The sequence below is a fragment of the Nasonia vitripennis genome, chromosome 2 (assembly GCF_009193385.2).
Source record: "Nasonia vitripennis strain AsymCx chromosome 2, Nvit_psr_1.1, whole genome shotgun sequence".
NCBI lineage: Eukaryota > Metazoa > Arthropoda > Insecta > Hymenoptera > Pteromalidae > Nasonia > Nasonia vitripennis.
The window spans coordinates 10679253-10695750 of NC_045758.1; the positions used below are offsets into that span (position 1 = coordinate 10679253).

General features: G+C 37.4%; 5 protein-coding genes across 11 annotated transcripts in view; 2 read left to right on the forward strand and 3 right to left on the reverse strand.

Annotated features, from left to right (window-relative positions):
• LOC100123734 (cadherin-23) overlaps positions 1-106 on the reverse strand; it is a 54230-nt gene extending 54124 nt beyond the window's left edge. The window contains exon 1 of the mRNA XM_031923598.1: positions 6-106. The gene's annotated coding sequence lies outside the window, so the exon portion shown is untranslated. The remainder of the gene's footprint in view (positions 1-5) is intronic.
• LOC100123711 (myb-like protein X) lies at positions 99-2064 on the forward strand. The gene is made up of 2 exons (XM_001607355.5): positions 99-273; positions 379-2064. Exon 2 carries the CDS (start codon positions 402-404, stop codon positions 1995-1997), a length of 1596 nt encoding a protein of 531 aa, XP_001607405.1. The 5' UTR covers positions 99-273; positions 379-401; the 3' UTR covers positions 1998-2064.
• Positions 2065-2624: 560 nt separating this feature from the next.
• On the reverse strand, positions 2625-10078 carry LOC100123709 (protein lin-54 homolog). 4 transcript variants are annotated; one of them, XM_008214510.3, is made up of 12 exons: positions 9998-10078; positions 6808-7240; positions 6413-6724; positions 6084-6323; positions 5824-6018; positions 5638-5748; positions 5413-5550; positions 5072-5311; positions 4734-4936; positions 4225-4468; positions 3939-4138; positions 2625-3839 (listed from the first exon to the last, which is right to left on the reverse strand). In XM_008214510.3, the coding sequence occupies exons 2-12, from the start codon at positions 7195-7197 to the stop codon at positions 3656-3658; spliced, it is 2457 nt and encodes an 818-aa protein (XP_008212732.1). In that variant the 5' UTR covers positions 7198-7240; positions 9998-10078; the 3' UTR covers positions 2625-3655. The 4 variants fall into 4 exon arrangements, with proteins under 4 accessions (XP_008212732.1, XP_031779459.1, XP_008212733.1 ...); XM_031923599.2 differs by lacking the exon at positions 9998-10078 and adding an exon at positions 8126-8684; XM_008214511.4 differs by lacking the exon at positions 9998-10078 and adding an exon at positions 7552-7931 and having other exon boundaries at positions 4734-4933.
• A 101-nt stretch (positions 10079-10179) lies between these two features.
• Positions 10180-12371, forward strand: LOC100120493 (COP9 signalosome complex subunit 4). Its single transcript, XM_001607818.5, has 7 exons — positions 10180-10500; positions 10574-10653; positions 10732-10850; positions 10927-11063; positions 11139-11253; positions 11329-11896; positions 11981-12371. Exons 1-7 carry the CDS (start codon positions 10415-10417, stop codon positions 12112-12114), a joined length of 1239 nt encoding a protein of 412 aa, XP_001607868.2. The 5' UTR covers positions 10180-10414; the 3' UTR covers positions 12115-12371.
• A 168-nt stretch (positions 12372-12539) lies between these two features.
• Positions 12540-16049, reverse strand: LOC100120516 (voltage-dependent anion-selective channel). 4 transcript variants are annotated; one of them, XM_003424058.5, is made up of 6 exons: positions 15667-16049; positions 14206-14528; positions 14003-14124; positions 13818-13926; positions 13532-13740; positions 12540-13075 (listed from the first exon to the last, which is right to left on the reverse strand). In XM_003424058.5, the coding sequence occupies exons 2-6, from the start codon at positions 14523-14525 to the stop codon at positions 12984-12986; spliced, it is 852 nt and encodes a 283-aa protein (XP_003424106.1). In that variant the 5' UTR covers positions 14526-14528; positions 15667-16049; the 3' UTR covers positions 12540-12983. The 4 variants fall into 4 exon arrangements, with proteins under 4 accessions (XP_003424106.1, XP_032452614.1, XP_003424107.1 ...); XM_032596723.1 differs by lacking the exon at positions 15667-16049 and adding an exon at positions 15108-15336; XM_003424059.5 differs by lacking the exon at positions 15667-16049 and adding an exon at positions 14904-15114.
• Between the last annotated feature and the right edge of the window lie 449 nt (positions 16050-16498).

The window sequence follows — 16498 nt, forward strand, 5'->3', positions numbered from 1 at the left end:
CTCACGGCGTTTGAATCCTTCCCGCCATCATAGCTCACATATCATCCGCCAATGACGATCCATCCGCGTCACCCACGTGTTTATGGCTGCAGAAGCCGCACACATGTTTGATGTTATGCAGTGCGTTCACGAAATTTAGGTTATCTTTACTTCACAACATGGGAATCTAGCACAAGAGAAATCATTGTATATTTTTATAGTTTTATAAAAATTAGTGTTGTTTCGCTCATGCGTTGTATATATATTTTATATAAATTTTGAAATTTTGAACAGGTAAAGTCTTTCTGTGCATATGAATCTATCTCAATGTGTATTTCTTATTTCAAACGCTTTGCTCCAATTTGGTTAGGTCATAACAAACTTGATGTCTGATTACAGGAATACTTAGTTAATTAGTCAACATGACTCGTTTTGCAAGGGCCAAAGGTTCGAAATCGTCAAACGAACGATTACCAGATGAGCCAACGCCATGGCATGTTATGAAGCAGCAGCTGGAATCCAATTTGGAGCCCGCTAAGGAGCCTCAAGCAAAAACAAAAACAGCCAGACAACTGCTCAATGAAAAGGAAGATCTTTATTATGCACAATCTGTGGGTAATGTTAACACAGACTGGGCAGAATTCGATGCTCCCAAAAAGACAAATGGTATAAATAGTGGAAAAATCGAAAAGAAGCAAAAAGACCAAAATGAAAATGTCAAGAAAGCCGTCAAGAATGTTAAGCTAGAAGAACCTAAACAGGTATCTGCAAAAGCAGAAAAAATAGTGAAAGAGAACACATCTGAAGATGTAGGGGAAAGAGAAAAGAATACAAAGGCAAAAAGGAAAGCTGAAAATACATTTCAAACAGAAGAACACCTTCCAACAAAAACAGAAAACACAAACGAAGATATACAAGAAAGAAGAAGAAATAAAAAAGCAAAAAGGAAAGCTGACAATGCATCTCAAGCAAAAATTGTTAAAACAGAGAAGCAGGAGAACCCTCCAGTGAAAATAGAAAACCCATCCGAAAGTAAATCTGAAAATGCTGAAACAGGTGGTAAGTTGAGCAAGAGGCAAAAACGAAACCAAAAAAAGCAAAATCAGAAAACTGATGAGAAAAACGATCGTGCACAAACTGCTCCATTCAATGCTGAAGGAAATGATTGGGACAATTCAGTGAGTTTCAATAAGAGAAGAAAATTCAGTGACGATCAAGACAGAAAACCTATGGGCAACGGTGGTCAAAATAATTTTAGGGATAGAAACTCTAATTCTAATTTCAATGAATACAAGAACTTTAGACGCTTTGGTAATAACGTTCCTAAGAAATTCCAGCCAAAGTCAGCCAAACCTCGAGATGATAAAGAACACCAACGCAGAAAACCAGATCAACCTGCAATGAAAGTCACAATCAATGGAATGGATCTCGAAATTGTCAAATACGATGGATTCCCAGTTAAGAAGGAAGATGCTGAGAGATTAACAGAGCTGCGTAAAGAAATGGTTCTCAAGGGTATACCCAAATCTGAAATAGATGCAGCTATGAAGCTAGAAAGAAGAAAATGTGAAAAAGCATTGGCACGCGTCAGAAGACAAGTCTGTTTCCATTGTAGAAAAGCTGGACATAATTTGTCAGACTGCCCAGAACTAGGAAAAGAAGAAGCAGGCACAGGAATCTGTTTTAAATGTGGTTCCACTGAACATACGCACTTTGAGTGCAAAGTAAACAAATCAGATGATTATAGGTATGCAAAATGCTTCATTTGTAGAGAGCAGGGCCATATTGCAAAACAATGTCCTGATAATCCAAAGGGTTTATATCCTGATGGTGGTTCGTGTAAAATTTGTGGTGATGTAACCCATCTGAAGAAAGATTGTCCAGACTTAGTAAAAGAAAAAGAAGAGACAGCCATCACGCTTGATACCATCAAAGATGCAAATCTTGAAGTATTAGATAACGAAACCACTAAAGTTAAAACAGAAGCTAAACCAACTAAGAAAATTGTAAAATTTTAAAAGTAGGATAATTTTGTAAAAATTCTATATGTACCAATAAAAAATCTTATTTTTCAAAAACAACAAACACTAGAAAAACACTTTTAATAAAAGCCCATTATTTATTAGTATATATTTTACATTTAATGCCTAGTGTATAAAGTACTGAACAAATACTTTGTTATACACAAATTACAAATAGTGTTCATTGCAAATTTAAATTAAATTGTAGATATTCAGTATTTTATAATATTCTATTTTACAATAACTTATATTATCTATTTCTATCATGTGCAATTTCAATTTACTACTGATTTTTCGATTATTCATTTTTTAAGAAATTGTAATATAAAAAATGAGGGAGTGCACTTTTTTGTAGAAATTATCGTGCTATAAACCATGAAAAAACTATTATACCTTTCCTGTTTTAATTGCATCATTATTTTAAAATATACACTATTTTTAATATTCTTAAGATAACGTAACTTTAACGTAAAGAGATGTTTAGCTATATTTGATTAAATATAAAATTTTTTAATTTTACTATCTATTTATAACTAGACTTTTATAGATAGAAGTAAATGCATGTACATTATAATTAACTTTTCTTCTAATTTTCCATGTTTACTCCAATTGTAACAAAATTTGTACAATAAATCTTCATTTTTAATTAAAATCTTCAAATGTTTTAATGTACAGTCATTTAATTTGATATTATCTGTTTACTATATTACAAATTTCTTTTAAAATTTAGACTGACGAACAAAGTCTAAATTTTTATAATTTAACTTTATCTAGTGAGCTACACACTTAAAGTGTAATCGCTCTCTATTATTTGCTTTTGTATAGCTTTCCTCTTTAACTCCATATATCAATGATATACATTTAGCAGAATGAAACAAACAATATTAAAGTTTGTTCCAAATGAATCAGCAATATATAGAATCGATTTATGAAATGCTAGAGTCCTTTATCGCAAAATATACATATCTGTGAATTTTCAATTCAAACCATTGAAAATTCTTGTACATTCTCCTAAATACTTATATCAATTATTTATAATTGTTTTACCAACGTCAAAGTAAATATATTAAACCATACTGTTCAAAGAGTAACATTTATAATATAATTTTGTTTTGTACAAAATTTTTTATAGAAACTTCACTATTTACTATCCCAACAGATTCAGTTCTCCACATAAAAGTTTTTAGACATTTCTATTTTAAAGTTTAAATTAAGTTTCACATCATTTATATAAAATTTAAAATAGAAAACTATGTATTAACCGAATCTGCCAAAATAACAGTAAAAGTAGTTTTAATTTATTAAAGTTTTAAATCGACTTTTTAAATAAAAAATTATATTTTATCTATACAGCTTAAAATGTTATAAATAGAGCTAGGAATAATGAAAGATACATCTTATTAACAACGAAGTCAACAACTTGACTTCATAATCATATACAATCTTAAAGTTCACCAAATGTATAGCAGCATTTTAAAATTTCAAATTGATTGATTCAATGTATGTACCATCTTTGGTATTATTACAAATTATTATAAATCTATCATTCCCGCTCTATATTATTCAAGTACTTAAATAGAAAACCTTTTTCTTATGAGTAGCTATGATGAACATTGCAGCGGGCAAACATTGCCATGCTATCTTCGATTGCCCTGCTAAGTAGCTTCTGCTTTATGTGCAGACTCGATAATCTCTTTTAAACACCGTCCAAATTCTTCAATGATCAATTTTTGTGATGTCTCATCGTCAAACATATTTCTTTCAGCTTCTTCAGCTTGGGCCATCAAGCACTGACATGTCATTTCTACAACTTTATCCGTCAAAAAGTTAAACGGTTGTCTGAAAAAAAATCACACGTTATCGATAGTTTACTTTCGATAGTTTACAATCGATACAATTGTCAAATAAAATAAATAAAGATATTTATAGCTTAACTACCTTGCACCAGTATTTGATGCTGCTGGAGGTCTGAATGTCGTGTCAGATATTTGCTGCATTTTCGCTTTGCTTAAATTCAATTGAGCCGTTCTAACTTCGACGGCTTCGGCCAAATCCTTCAATGATTGTTTATGCAATGCTGGCTCCTCTACGTTTCGGCAACCAATACATTTGCAGTTTTCAGAACACGGTATTTTCGCCTAAAAACACATTATCATTAATTACATTCTTGATTATCTAAACAAATTTTAAGATCTTTCTTTTCAGAAATAACCGAAAAACTCACCTCATAACATTCGCAATAATTCTTCAAACAACCGCTTCGTTTGCAATTACAACCTTTGTTATGTCGTCTAATATCTTCGCCGGTTTCACGTCCTTTTCCAATCTTCGGACGGAAAGCGTTGGGATTCCGTTCTAAACAAGATTTGATCGCCCGTTGTCGTTCTTCTTCGTTTCCAAGGTTATTGGAGCAGTTGTTGCAGTTGCACATATGACAGAACTCGCCGTTTGCAAAACAATCGCAGTATCTGCACGCATACATTTTCAGAGGTTTAAAAATGCACAAATGTATATAGTTTCAGAGAATAGATGCTTCTAATGGAGTGAAACTGATTAGAATGAATATTCTATCGCTCTCTACACCGTTGTAGAGGAGCGTTCCCGACTGTCATTTGTTCACTCAGTAGAATAAAAACAAAAGAATATCGCATTGCGCCGAAAACTCCCGATTCAAACGATATTTTTGATACGTTGAGAATTCTTTTTATAGTAAAGGTTCCGAATTTTACTTACAGTTTTAGACATTGAGATTTTGTACAGTTGCACGGTTTTCTAGGCCTAATACCATTAGCATCGGAATTATTGAATGATCTCGAAGTTTTCGAATCCGATAACGAGCCACCTGATGAATTTCCTATGGAACCTTGTGAACCTTGTGAACTATTTAATAAAGTCGGCGTTGATTGTTGAGATTTACTTTTCGATTCATCTGCCTGCTATCAAATAATAATTAATAATAGTTTGATTGAAATTTTCGGATTTTTTAAAAATCAATAGTATTATTTTCAATTTAATTTATCTTTTCTCGATTATTAATTAATAAGCTACTCAAAAAGGATATAATAGCTTACCTGCTGGAGATACTGCGCTGGGAGAACTACTATGTTACCAACATTTGAAGTAGTAGATAGAACAGCTTGTCCTGATGTAAGTTGACTTAGAGCAGATGCAGGAATAGTTACAGTACTGCTTTTTGATGATCCTCCAACAGGTGCAGAGGCAGGTATTATTAATCTTTGAGTGGTACCTGACATTGATGATTTTGGTGCTACTGTTCTAAGAGTTTGATTTCCAGTATTTAATGGTACCACCTATATTTGTCATGAAATCATTATTATAAGATATAAAAAATATAATTATAGTAAAATATATCATGCATTAAGAAAATTTTTATTTGTATCACACCGCTAACCTTTACTATCTGTTGTTGGCCACTGATTTTTTGTGAAACTCCAACTGTTTGAAGTGTTGTTGATGTTTTCGTCTTTCCAACTGTCATTACATTACTAGTTCCTGAGGATGGTGTACTAACAAGTCGAACATACTGTACCTATACTCATGAAAACAAATAATAAAATTAGTTAATTTTTCTATTTACTACACTCCACGTTGCATGAAAATGTATATGTATGCACACCTGACGCCCAGGTACTTGTAACTGATGTACTTGATTAGGACTAATAGTTTGATTAGCTGGTATCCTGATAATAGGATTACTGTTATGAACAGTCCCTTGTTTTAGTGAACCCTGAAAATTATCATTGTTACTTATAAGATTCATTCAAGACAAAACCAATTTAAATAGTTATAATTTGAATCTTACTTGTCGGATGATAACTTTTTGTGAATTCTGATGTACAACTTTCGACGATGAACCAACTTGTGAATTAGACTTTGATTGTCCAGAAACTGGAGCTGGCAAGATTTTTGCAGGAGATTTGACAGCAGTATTTGGAACAATAGTCAACTTTGCAGGTTGAGCTGATGTTGATTGCACCAACTTATTTACAATTATTCCCTGTAATTGATTTTAGTTAATTCAAACTCATTTGCATTAGTTTTGTAAGGTGGAAAAATTAGTACCGTTTGTTTTTGTGATGCTGATGGTAAAATATGTTGTACTTTGTTTGTTGGAAGTAGACCCATTTGTTGAGCTTGTGCAAACGTTATGGTTTTAGTTGGACTTCCCATACCTAGATTAGGAGTATTACTACTCAAAAATTTGATGGTTTGCCCTTGCTGACTATCACTGGGTGACGAAGCAATTAAAACTTGTTGCCCACTTTGTGGTTGAGTATTGGTCAAAATCATTTTTGTAATAACCTACATATTTGTATAAAATTAGTTTAATTATTCTTGTGAGTGAATACACAGTATTTTATGTAACAGTATTAAATTCAAGATTTTCTTACATTTCTGTTTTGCTGCGAATTCTGGGCTACTCTCTTTCCAGATTGAACTGTTTTTATACTTTGCACATGACCCATTGAAATATTTCCAGATGTCTTAGTGGTCAGCTTGCCACCTTGCGTTGATCTAATTTGTACAATATTACCATCTGGTGATTTTCCTGTTATTAAACTTTGTGCTATTGATTGCAATTGATTTGGAGATGCAGATGCAGGATGAGAAATTTTCAAAATTTGGCTTGCACCACCGCCTGTTGCTGGAGAAACAATCATTATAGATTGACTTTGTGACGTTTGACCAACATTTGGTTTTATCTAAAGAAAAAAAGAAAATTTATTTAGTAATCGATGGACTTCTACACTTAATACTATCTCTATTACAATGATACCCAACATACTTGAACTGAACTTGAAGTAGGCACCCTCTGCAAGGTAGGTTTTGTTTGCAAAATCAAATTCTGACTACTCTGATGAGCAGTAGTATAAATTATCTGCTCATTGTGTACCTCTTGGGAAATATCAGCCATTTCCACATCTGGTATGATAGTTTCAGTTTCGATACCCTCCATGATAACAGTGTTATCCTCTTCTGTCGTCATTACTTCTTCTGCATTCATACATTCTAATTCAGCTTCAATATTTGCAAGCGTCTCGTAATCACTCGAAGTATATTGTCCCTCAGTACTAGCCAAAGTTAAAGCACTTAACTCGGTGTCAGTGAGTGTTTGAGAACCCAGAGTCACCGGTTCCACGAGTGTCCGTGTACTTTGACCCTTGTTCACCGACATGGTGGACTTTTCTGTATTTTACACTTTTTTGTCAAAAAACCTCCTAGAACAACAAACACAAAAAATAGTTCAATCCATCCACTTTCCATATTAAAACCAGTTCAATAAGCATACTACTATTAATAATTGTGATGATTTTACATCTCAGCAAAAATCACAACAGAAACTCTATTTCACAGACGACTTTTATGCAAATGAACATTTTCTCACACAAAATTGTCAATTGAGAATTTGAAAATGAAGCACATTTTAGAATCTCGAAAAAACACTGTGCTCTGAGATTTAAAAATTCAAAAATTCAAACTCAAGCCCAAAGAGTAGCGCAACGCCGAGACTCCGAAACCTTCCACTCACCCGCTACAGCGTCTAGTCTTCAAAGCCAAACAGCAGGAATTGAATTTTAATCCTCGTGACGGAAAAATTCGAATAAAAACGCAGAAATATTCGGAGCGTACGAAGAACGAAGGAACATCAGCGCCATTGCTGCTCCGAACGCGCCATTTTCCGTGGGGTGAACTTGAATTCTAGACTCGAATAACACAAACCACGACTGCACTCAATTACGAACGATCGATGTAATTTTGCTCTTCAATCGAATGCGTTGCATTCTCAGAACTGAGCGAAATTCGGAAATTCGAAAACCGAAATACGCCGAATAATCTAACTTAACCTAAAATTCGAAAGTTCGTATCTCGGGCAGAGGTGGAGTGAGAGAACACGGAGCATTAGAGAAGGACAGAGCTATACTAGAGCAGCTATAGCTATAACAGCACAGCAGTGGGTAGTGGGGTGGGGACGGAACTCGAAATAGTGTTGCTTATTTTTCGTCGAACGCACTCTTCCATTCTTTCTACTCGGCTTGCTCAGCCCTTGCGAATGTCCAGAGAGCAAACATAAACCCCTTTTAATAATCATCGGTCCAACTCACCTTCGATCTATCGACGATAAAAATAATGAGGAATTGTTCAAAATCACGCGCCTACCATTGGGTAGCCCAAAGGTGCACTACACTCGGGCGCCGCGTTGCGACTGAAAACTGGTCCAAAAGCACTGGGCAAACGTCCCAGCTGGAGGTCCAGGAATCCCGAGACTTCAGGCCTTCCTTATCTCCTATCCGAGACGTAATCGGCCAGGCAGCTGTTTTTCGCGCACTTTATTACGATTTTCGATTTCGCCATGTTATCGGCCTTCCGCGGCTAAAAGCAGCCCGTAGAACGCCTCGGTTGGCGCTGAGTTCGACCAATGGGATGCCGCGCCGCGCGTTCCGAAACGCCGCCAACTTGTGACGATGTCGATGTGTGTACACACAATTGGAAACGATGATTCTTCACTCAATTCTTTCAGGCGGACTCGACTATAATTTTCAGGATTTCTCGGAATCGAGACTGATTATCGACTCGGGGAACTTCGAAAAGTGCGGGACGACGCTGTCCAGTCAATTCGAAATTGGAGGGATACCGAGAATCGAGCTTCGGAAATTTATATATACGGACGGGACACTCCGAGAGTGTAGAACCGTATATTCGAAAAGCGTTTAGATCGTGTACTACTCACACATGCGCAAAGTGCACGCGTCTGCATTGTTGTTGAGTTGTAGCGTGGCTTTGCGCAGCTTTGACATGCACTTTCGCCGGACACGGCGCACACTGTTGCCAGATTTCCAGATACGAAATTTCAATCGAATATTATTTACTTTTCCTCGATTCTCACTTTATTATAATTCGATGCAACTCGGGACCAACTTGATACGCTCAGCAGATTATTTAATTGAATGTCAGTATGGTTCGAGGGTTTCGATTGTCCGATGGTATGTGTATTGTAAGTACACAGAAATTTCCGATCGGAGGTTATGTAAAAATGGAGCACATTCAAAGTTTATAGATTACTTTAAATAAATGCGTCCTTTAAGATAATTAACATTAAATGATTTATGAGCATTGATGTGATAACGATGCGCAATCATTGAAAGCACGTGATCGGCTAATCGGGAAGTAGCTGGAAAACCAAAAATTCGTCTCCGATATATATTGATCGCTGTAGGATTTTGAAAGTTTAGTATTATACCTTTGCTTTGAGTAAATGCTGCACATTTACTCAAAGTGTAAACACAATATTTTGTTACCGAGATCCATACGAATTTCGTTAAATGTTTAAAGTTAATTAATTTTTCAAAAAACTTTAGTTAATGCAGGATAGACATAATGAGTCAATATTTTTCAAAACACGCTCTCATTAGCTTTTATCTTCGATTGTCAAAATAGGACAATAGATATACACAGTGTGCGTATCTATAGGTGTGCACTTATATATACCAAACTGCAGTTGTCTTAACTTTCTATCTACTCTAGAGCCAATGATTTAATAGGGTTACGCGGAATCTAGTGGTCTGTATGTATGTATGCTGCCATTTATTTGCGAAAGTAAAATTAAGTATAAATTCATGCAGCTAACCGCATAAAAAAAAGTCAACCCTATATTTTCTGGTTTTGCATATTATTCAACGGACGCAATGGTAGAGATGATATTTCGTTTTAGAATTATCTTGCATATTTAAACTCGAAGGAATATTATATGATATCTTTGGAATAATAGTAGATATTTACATATCCCTAATTCAATCACTTAATACTGTCTATTTAAATACCAACAACAGCAAATTCTGATTGTATTCGTGCAAAACAAGTTCGAACATCCCCACCCCGCAATATATTATATACTCAAACATAACAACGGACAATCTTATACTACATTTATTCGAAAATAGTTGACATAAAACAAGGACAAAAATACCATTCAATACCTGTTTGCGAAAAAGTTGTAGATCGCGCTCCGAGTCATCCAGTGCCAGTGGCATGGCAAGCAACAACATATAATAGGAGCACTATTCGCCTTGTTAACGACAACCTACTAAGGGTTCCTAACTTCTCCACACCATTTAATTTTACACGGACTTCATGGCGCTGCTGTATCTTACACCCTACTCAGGGTTCCTAACTTCACCACTCCGTTTACTTTTACACGTACTTCGTGGCGCTGATGGATACTTAACAAGGCGAATACCTACACGTACGCCACACATACACATCGCACCGACATCGGCTCGTTCTCACCTTCTCACTCGCAGAATCGTGAATCTAACCAACAAAGCCGCCGCGGTTGATATTGTGCATCAGAGAGCACAGCGCTCTAGTGGTTGGCGAAATCTCATCAGAGAAAGATGGTCGTCACCATGGCCTCGGCGATGCGTCAACAGCTCGCGAATTTAGCTCATTCCGGCGGTTCTCACAAGGATCAAGCCGAAAAGTAAGTCGTGGAATCAAATCTAAGTACATCCCTTGTCGAAAAGTCTGATGTAAAAAATTATCTTCTTCCGCAGGTACAGATCGTTCCTGGATGCGATCCTCACGTCGTCCGGCGACGAACTCGCCGAAACTTTGAAAGTCTTCATCGAAGCAAGTACGTGAATTACTGTGTTTTTTTCATCAGGTTCTGTCCACCGAGTTGTGTCTGATCGTAACTTCATTTTTCTTTCAGTCGTTAACGAGAATGTCAGTTTGGTTATCTCCAGACAAGTGTTGACAGACGTCAGTAATAGACTGCAGGTGCTGCCGGACGAAATTTCAAAGGCAGTTTCCCATTACACGTTAGATAAGGTATTTGCTAGATTTTTTAAACGATCAATATACTCGTCCTGTGTGCAGCGAGTCACATTTGCAACCATTTGTTCAGGTACAACCTAGGGTAATTTCCTTTGAGGAGCAAGTCGCAAGCATCAGGCAACATTTGGCTGACATTTATGAACGCAATCAAAACTGGCGTGAAGCAGCTAATGTTCTTGTTGGTATACCACTAGAAACTGGACAAAAGTAAGTTTTATACAGTGCTTGCTCTATGTTTATATAAAATCATTAAATAATATATTGTCCATTATCCTTTTACAGACAATACACAGTAGATTACAAACTTGAGACATACCTCAAAATTGCAAGACTTTACCTAGAAGATGATGATTCAATCCAAGCAGAAGCTTTTATAAACAGAGCATCCTTGCTGCAGGTACATTTTTTAATTCTTATTTTCATTTCTTCCTCAATTATTTTTTTTATACAAACACAACTTAAATTATTTCAGGCTGAGTCAAAGAACGAACAGTTACAAATTTATTATAAAGTTTGTTATGCCAGGGTATTAGATTACAGAAGAAAGTTTATAGAAGCTGCTCAAAGATACAATGAATTGTCTTATAGATCGATTATTCACGAGGATGAGCGTATGACTGCTCTCAGGAATGCTCTTATTTGCACAGTTCTAGCTTCAGCTGGTCAACAGAGGAGTCGTATGTTAGCTACATTGTTCAAGGATGAGAGGTGTCAGCAGCTTCCAGCATACTCCATCTTGGAAAAAATGTATTTAGATCGAATTATTCGTCGTTCCGAGCTAGAAGAATTCGAAGCTCTTTTACAGCCTCATCAAAAAGCTTGCACAGCAGATGGACTTGGTTCAACCATTCTTGATCGTGCTGTTATTGAACACAATTTGCTATCAGCTAGCAAACTGTACAATAATATTACTTTTGAAGAGCTGGGGTCACTTTTAGAAATACCACCAGGAAAAGCTGAAAAAATTGCCAGTCAAATGATAACTGAAGGAAGAATGAACGGTTACATCGATCAAATTGATTCTATTGTACATTTTGAAAGTAAGCATGCAATTCATATTTTCTTTGATACATATAAACTATTCAAAGTATAGTAAATTAATTAGAATAATTAAATTATTGCAGCAAGAGAAAGTTTACCTACATGGGATAAGCAAATCCAGTCTCTCTGTTATCAAGTGAACCAAATTATCGAAAAAATCGCTCAAACCGAACCAGAATGGATAGCAAAAGCTATGGATAATCAGATGGTACATTAAATTTTTTAAGCAACTAAATTTTTAAGTACATTAAAGTTAATAATTGTTTGCCTACAGTTTAAAATTTAAGAATAATCCAAGTGAAGTACATACCATCAGTGCCACTAATAATTAATAACAAAAAAAGTTTGTAATGTGAATACAATATTTATTCTATTATTTAAAAAATATTACTCTTAAAGTTAAAAAGAAAAGGAACACTTGGAGCAAAAAGATCAGTTTCTTTTGTAAATAAATCACTACTTAAAAAATCTCAATTACTGTGACTTATTTTATTGACACAACTGTCGGAAAAACCAACTAAATGAGCATTTCATAGAAGAGCAACTCACATAGGTACAGAAAGTACTATAAAAATTAATGACCTACATAAGAAATTCGCATAAAAAAAATTAAAAGATGTGTAAAGTAAAACATGTGTGAAATTCGTTTTTTTTCGATTTAACTTTCTTTATTGTTGTTCTCTATGGATAGTTCCATACCGTTTTATACTAGTTTCCAACATCGTACTGATACTAAACTTTATTTGAAAGATGAGGCTGACTTTTTAAAATTCAACAATCTTGATGCTTTTTACAGCCATATTACAGAACTTTTTTTTAAATCTTGTCTCGATGAAATTTTATTTGCGTCACGTCTTACGCCGTATGTTTTACAATCTTAATCCTGCGGGCTGTGTAAACAAATGACAAAAAACTGTCTCGTAAACAATATGCATTATAGTTCAGGTGACCCTCTCGTGGGTAAGTCTACCTACATTACTTTACAGGCAATAACCGGTCTGAAGCATGTAATCGTGACATGGTCATTATGACGCAAGTGTAATGAAGTATTTTCATGGGGGGCAGGATTCACTTTGATCTTGAAATTTAAGCATTCAGCTCCAGTGCGAGACCAACCTTGTGGCCACCAGATCCAAAGTTCTTGCCATCAATGTTTGCAGAGAGAGTGAGAGTAACTCCTGTAAAAGAAGTGAAATTTCATCATCAAACTGTGAACTAATGATTTGTCTTAAAAATTATTTCGTAATGCTTAGAGTCCTTATTTTTCCAAAAAGTAAAAATTTTTTAATCTTTCGGTAAAAATAAAAGTCATTTTTTAGATATTTAATCAGTAGTGAAGCTCCACAGTACATAACACAGTCATGTCTACAAGCATTGTAAGTTGAAGTCCACCATAGGTTAAATCTAATTATAGATCAGCACGTGACATACTATAAATAACAAGCTATAGGCTATTTGCTTACGACACTAACTAATATTTAATATTTTTCAAAGTTTGGCAGATTGCAGGCGGGATCAATTATAGATTTTCACGCATTTTTCTTCCAAAATTATATTGCGGAAAAAAATAATTTTTTTAAGTTTTGAGTGAAACGCGCTTGGGATAAAAAATTCTTTGAGAATATAGAACTTACCACTGTGTAATTTCTGCTGGTATCCCAATCCAATTTGGAGTTGAGAGTTTACCTTGGCCCTCACGCTGACGTCGCGATCGAGATCGTACTTGGTACCAAGTCCGAACTGCGTGACGTTGTTGCTGGAGTTCCAAGCAAGGTTGACGGCACCTTCTAAACCAGGCTTAATCTTGTGGTAGATTGATCCTCCAAATTCACGTCCATTGTCGCTGTAATTTATTTCGTTAATTAAATACCCTGTTCGGTTTGTTGGTCACTGAAACGTGAAATATTTCAATATGCTTACACAGATGTGTGAAGATGGAAATCAGAGGCCTTGAAGCCAAGTGCAAAATTATTCTTAGTAACTTTGCTGGTTTGGGAATCGAAACCAGCTTGGTAGCCGGCTAACCAACCTATAAGACAAAAAAAAAATTAATACCATAGAATTTGTTGAATTGTATAGGTTTGTTATCTCCGTGTTTTACTTACCCTGGTATCCTACTACTGTGGTGGCATTGATCAGAGGACCAGCAGACAGGCTCAGATCGAAGTCAGCAGTGACAGCAACATTTTCGTGTTTGTATGTGCTCTTCAGCTTACCAGTTTTGTTTCTATGCAGGGATGATCATGAAAAGTATAAATATTCAATAGTCCTAACAGATTTTCAATAGACATGAGGAAATGGAGCTTACCCAGTCTGAGGAGAGAAAGTGGAACTGTAACCGATAGTGAGACCTTGTAGTGGCTTGTCAGCAAGAGTAATATCAGCTCCAAGAGTGTTGTCCGTATTCCATTTTTCGACAAAGGTCAGGCCATACTCCTTGACCTTGTACTTGCTCTCAAGGGTACCAAAGACCTTGCCGGTATCTTGGTTGGAGACTCCACCGGAGGAGAATTCCACACCAGAGTCTGTCTTGGTACTGACATCGAGCTTCAGAAGACCAAAGTGGTATCCCTTGCCGAATACGTCGCGAGCGCTCTTTCCAAGATCACCGTACGTGGGAGGAGACATTTTCTGTGACAAAAGAGCATACAGACATATGAAAAGCAAATTACAGACATCAGGTGGCAAAGATAATGCAGAAGGAAAAAGAGATAAGGCGCGTTTAGTGAGCGATTGTTAAGAAACGCACGCAAAAAACTTTTCGGGAGCTCGATTGTTGCAAAATAGCGCAAAAAGCCGTCGCCCACTGCAGTATATCCCCGACGAGAAATCACATGACCTTGTTTGCGGAGCGCGTATACGCTGCGCGCTATATACCTACTGCTTAATATCAGTCGAAAAGAAATCTAATAAGCTGACAGAAAAATGTCGTCGATCGAGCTCGTCTCCACCGAGCATAGAGCCACCCCCGATACTCCCCGAGAAACACCCTCTGCAATCACGTACTTGATCGTGAAATCCAGTGATTTTTTTCCTCCTCGACGCGGGGCACGGAGAGGAGTGTCAGTCAGTCAGCGGAAGAATATATGAAAAATTGAAGGATCAGGTCACGCGACGAACTGCAATGACGAGTGTGACCTGATTAAGTATTTCGCGCGCGCGGCTTTAAGGAAATCGATCGCGCTCCTCCTCGCCCCAAGATCGGCTAACCTTCAACACACCCGCCCCCCTTGAATTTTCCAAAAGCCAGCTGCAGTAGGTCGAAAATCTTCCAGAAGTTAAGTAACCCGCAGCTCGGAGCAACGACTATAGGAAGTTGGCGAGTTTCGCCGCATCGGAGACATCGGGCGCCCGGGAGACGGTATTGACCTGTCCCAGCTATTACATAAGGCGTGAATTATCAATCCGCCAACGGGCGCGGGAGAGAAAAAGAGAGAGCGATACGCTTCCTAACCTCCATTTAACATTAGCCCCTCGACCGTTATTCCGTCCATTCATCCGGGGAATGTAATATCCGACGTGTATCACGGAGCTATAAAAACGTTGAGCATAATCCTCACGGTAAGCCCAGCGACACACGCGGCCTCGTCGACACGTCACAGACGACCATTTTCGCGCTGGAGCGCGTGCCGGTAACCATCCTCGGAGCTCCTCTCCGCGGACACGTGCACTCGGGGGATCGGTCGCGAGACTCGCTAGCTAGGTGCTCTTCGTCGACAGATCACAAACGCGTGAGCGTGAAGAGATATGCAGAGATTTCCATACTCACTTTATCGTTGTTGGTGCGGTTGAGTCGAACCTGGCGCAGAAATCAGCGGTGCCTTGGGCAGCTTGGGCTCCTCCGTGTGTGGAACTAATATGCGTGCGCGCGCGCGATAGAGACTCCGAAACGGACTACCTACTGATGGGGGAGAGCGAGCGAGAGAGCGGTAAACTCGCAAGTGTGTGTTGCGTATACGTGCATGTGGCCTGTGGGTACGGGCGCGAGGGTGTGCATATGTGCGCAGAAGCTCGTCGTCGTCGTCGCCGGTCGGGTATCGGCGCTGCTGCGCCTGCGCGAATTTGCCCTATTCGCAAACTATAGCTTATAGCTATATGCTGCTGCGCCGGGACGTGTACTAAGTCTGTCTCTATCTGGCTGCGCGAAAACGCTTCCTGGAGTCTAGAGCGGGGCCAGCGGGGCTCTGCGCGTGTATACACACTTACTTCTCGGTACACTCATACCACTACCGAGAGAGATCCGTTGGCGAGCTAAGCGCATGCAACGTAGAGTGTATATTGCGTGCATTATGAAATTGCGCTTGTTTTCTGTATGTGATTCCCGGCGGTTAGTTTTACGAGTTTTTAAACGTTTCAACTGAGCTCTTTGACTTCAGTATTGTTCTTATTGCTTTTGTTATACAAAGCTTTTAATAGCGCTTTTTTATGCGCATTAAATCTAAGGATATTTATTGCTATACTCGTTAGACAAATTAAATGAGTTTAGGGCTGGCTAAGTATGCCTGTTTCCACTAGAAAATAGCGAGTAATATTAAAATCTAAGCACAGGTAGATTTTGTTTTATTTCATCGATCGTCGTACATAAAATTGTTTAAGAAGAT